Source organism: Amphimedon queenslandica, unplaced genomic scaffold (genome assembly GCF_000090795.2).
Source record: "Amphimedon queenslandica unplaced genomic scaffold, v1.1 AMPQUscaffold_13357, whole genome shotgun sequence".
Taxonomy (NCBI): domain Eukaryota; kingdom Metazoa; phylum Porifera; class Demospongiae; order Haplosclerida; family Niphatidae; genus Amphimedon; species Amphimedon queenslandica.
Window position 1 is genome coordinate 114,477 of NW_003546407.1, and position 1,856 is coordinate 116,332.

Sequence of the window (1,856 nt, forward strand, 5' to 3'; positions counted from 1 at the left end):
TGCAGTGGTAACATGAGGCTAATGAAAGACTCCAGCTACTCGAAGGATACGATGGTATGGAAGTGTAGTAACAGAAAGTGCAACAAGAAGGTAAAGGCCTTTTCACACTTGTCTACTATCGATCCAGATTCGAGATACATCCAGGAGAGAAACTTGATTAGTTTGTCTTGAACCTGTTCACACTATAGAGCACAGGCTTAATTAACTAGTAGATTTTAACCACACCTATTCTGTTAACTAATAAAATGGCTGCTGAATGGTTCATGTTGCAGTTGCTTTTGTTTTACCTTCTTTATAAGCGACACAAACAAAGATGCAGGGTTAGAATGTTAAAACTATTAGGTGAAAGAAGGGCCATTATATTGAGGAAACGAAAAAGACTGTTAAGGTAACTGATGTGACTGTAAGAACCTGTATCATTCCTCATGATCATAGAATTAAAGTTTTGCTGCCGTTCAAGAGGCAGTGCCCTGACAGAGCTTATTGGGTTAGACCAAGATGTAAGGAGTGGTGGTACAGTGTTAAAGCAGGTAGTATGGGGGAGGTGTGGTGGAAAGATAATTTCAGAGTAACTCAACAAACGTTTGAGGAGATTTGTAGAGAAGTGCAACCGTATATAGTGAGAAAAAATACTTATTTGAGGCAACCAATTTCAGTAGATGAGAGAGTAGTTGTCACTTTGTGGAGGTTAGCTACAAATGTAGACTACAGGACTATTTCTGCTCTATTTGGCATTGGGTGCTCAACTGTGTGTACTATTGTGATCGAAACTTGTGAAGTGCTTTCAGAGCATCTTTTTCACATGTATGTTTACATACCAACAGGTGAAGGACAACAGAAAGTTGTTGATGGCTTTCAATCTCGATGGGGGTTTCCCCAAGCCATTGGGGCAATAGACGGAAGTCATATACCCATTATAAAGCCATGTCATTGTCCATCTGATTATTATAATCGCAAAGGTTTCTACTCAATTATTGTTCAAGGCCTTGTCGATCACACAGGGAAGTTCTTAGATGCCTACATAGGATGGCCTGGTAAATGCCATGATGCTCGTGTTTTTCAAAACTCATCTTTATATAAGAAGGGTATTAAAGGTAGCTTATTGCCATGTTTGACGAGAAAGTTGGGAAGTGTTGATGTTCCATTGGTGATATTAGGTGATGCTGCATACCCATTACTTTCTTGGCTTATGAAGCCCTATATAGAAACACCTTCATCACCAGATGATATCAAACTGTATAATTACCGACAAAGTCGGGCACGTATGGTCGTTGAAAACTCCTTTGGGAGATTAAAGGGAAGGTGGCGGATTTTATTGAAGCGCTTAGACTGTCACTTGGATAATGTTCCATCTATTGTGAGTGCTTGTATTACACTACATAACATGTGTGAGAAATTTAATGATCATTGGTCACCAGACTGGGTTTGCCAATCACCAACTCAACCAGTATCTCAGCCATCAAACACTCAGCAATTACCTTCAAGCTCTGCTGCTATTATTAGAGATGCAATCAAATTATACTTCCAACATAACTGAAATGATTAACAATAATGAAAACATTATATAATCAAATAATTGTTAACTTTTTGATTGTTACAATGTATTGTTATTGTTACTATTATTAGTATTTGCTATCATTATTGGCTGCAAACATGTCAGAATCATCGCTAGTATTTTCTCCTCGTGTTGTTGTTCACTTTGTCTTCTCTTCTCTTCACGCTCAATTTCTAACTTCAATCTTTTCTCTTCCCTTTCTATTTCTCTTTTTTCCAGGTCTTCTTCAAACTTAAGTAGGTTTGTTAGGAGGTCACCTTTATTTGGTTTCCTAACCCTATAAATAGTTACACATTTACAA

General features: G+C 37.8%; 1 protein-coding gene across 1 annotated transcript; it reads left to right on the plus strand.

Moving 5' to 3' along the window:
* The first annotated feature begins 245 nt into the window (after window positions 1–245).
* Window positions 246–1,537, plus strand: LOC100638302 (protein ANTAGONIST OF LIKE HETEROCHROMATIN PROTEIN 1-like). The gene is made up of 2 exons (XM_003387220.1): window positions 246–388; window positions 436–1,537. The coding sequence occupies exons 1-2, from the start codon at window positions 246–248 to the stop codon at window positions 1,535–1,537; spliced, it is 1,245 nt and encodes a 414-aa protein (XP_003387268.1).
* Window positions 1,538–1,856: the final 319 nt, after the last annotated feature.

Bases quoted from the DNA above. Each gene is read 5' to 3' on its own strand.
- LOC100638302 (XM_003387220.1), top strand. From the start codon at position 246: ATGGCTGCTGAATGGTTCATGTTGCAGTTGCTTTTGTTTTACCTTCTT. The intron at 389-435 runs GTAACTGATGTG...TCATGATCATAG, and splicing joins AAACGAAAAAGACTGTTAAG to AATTAAAGTTTTGCTGCCGT.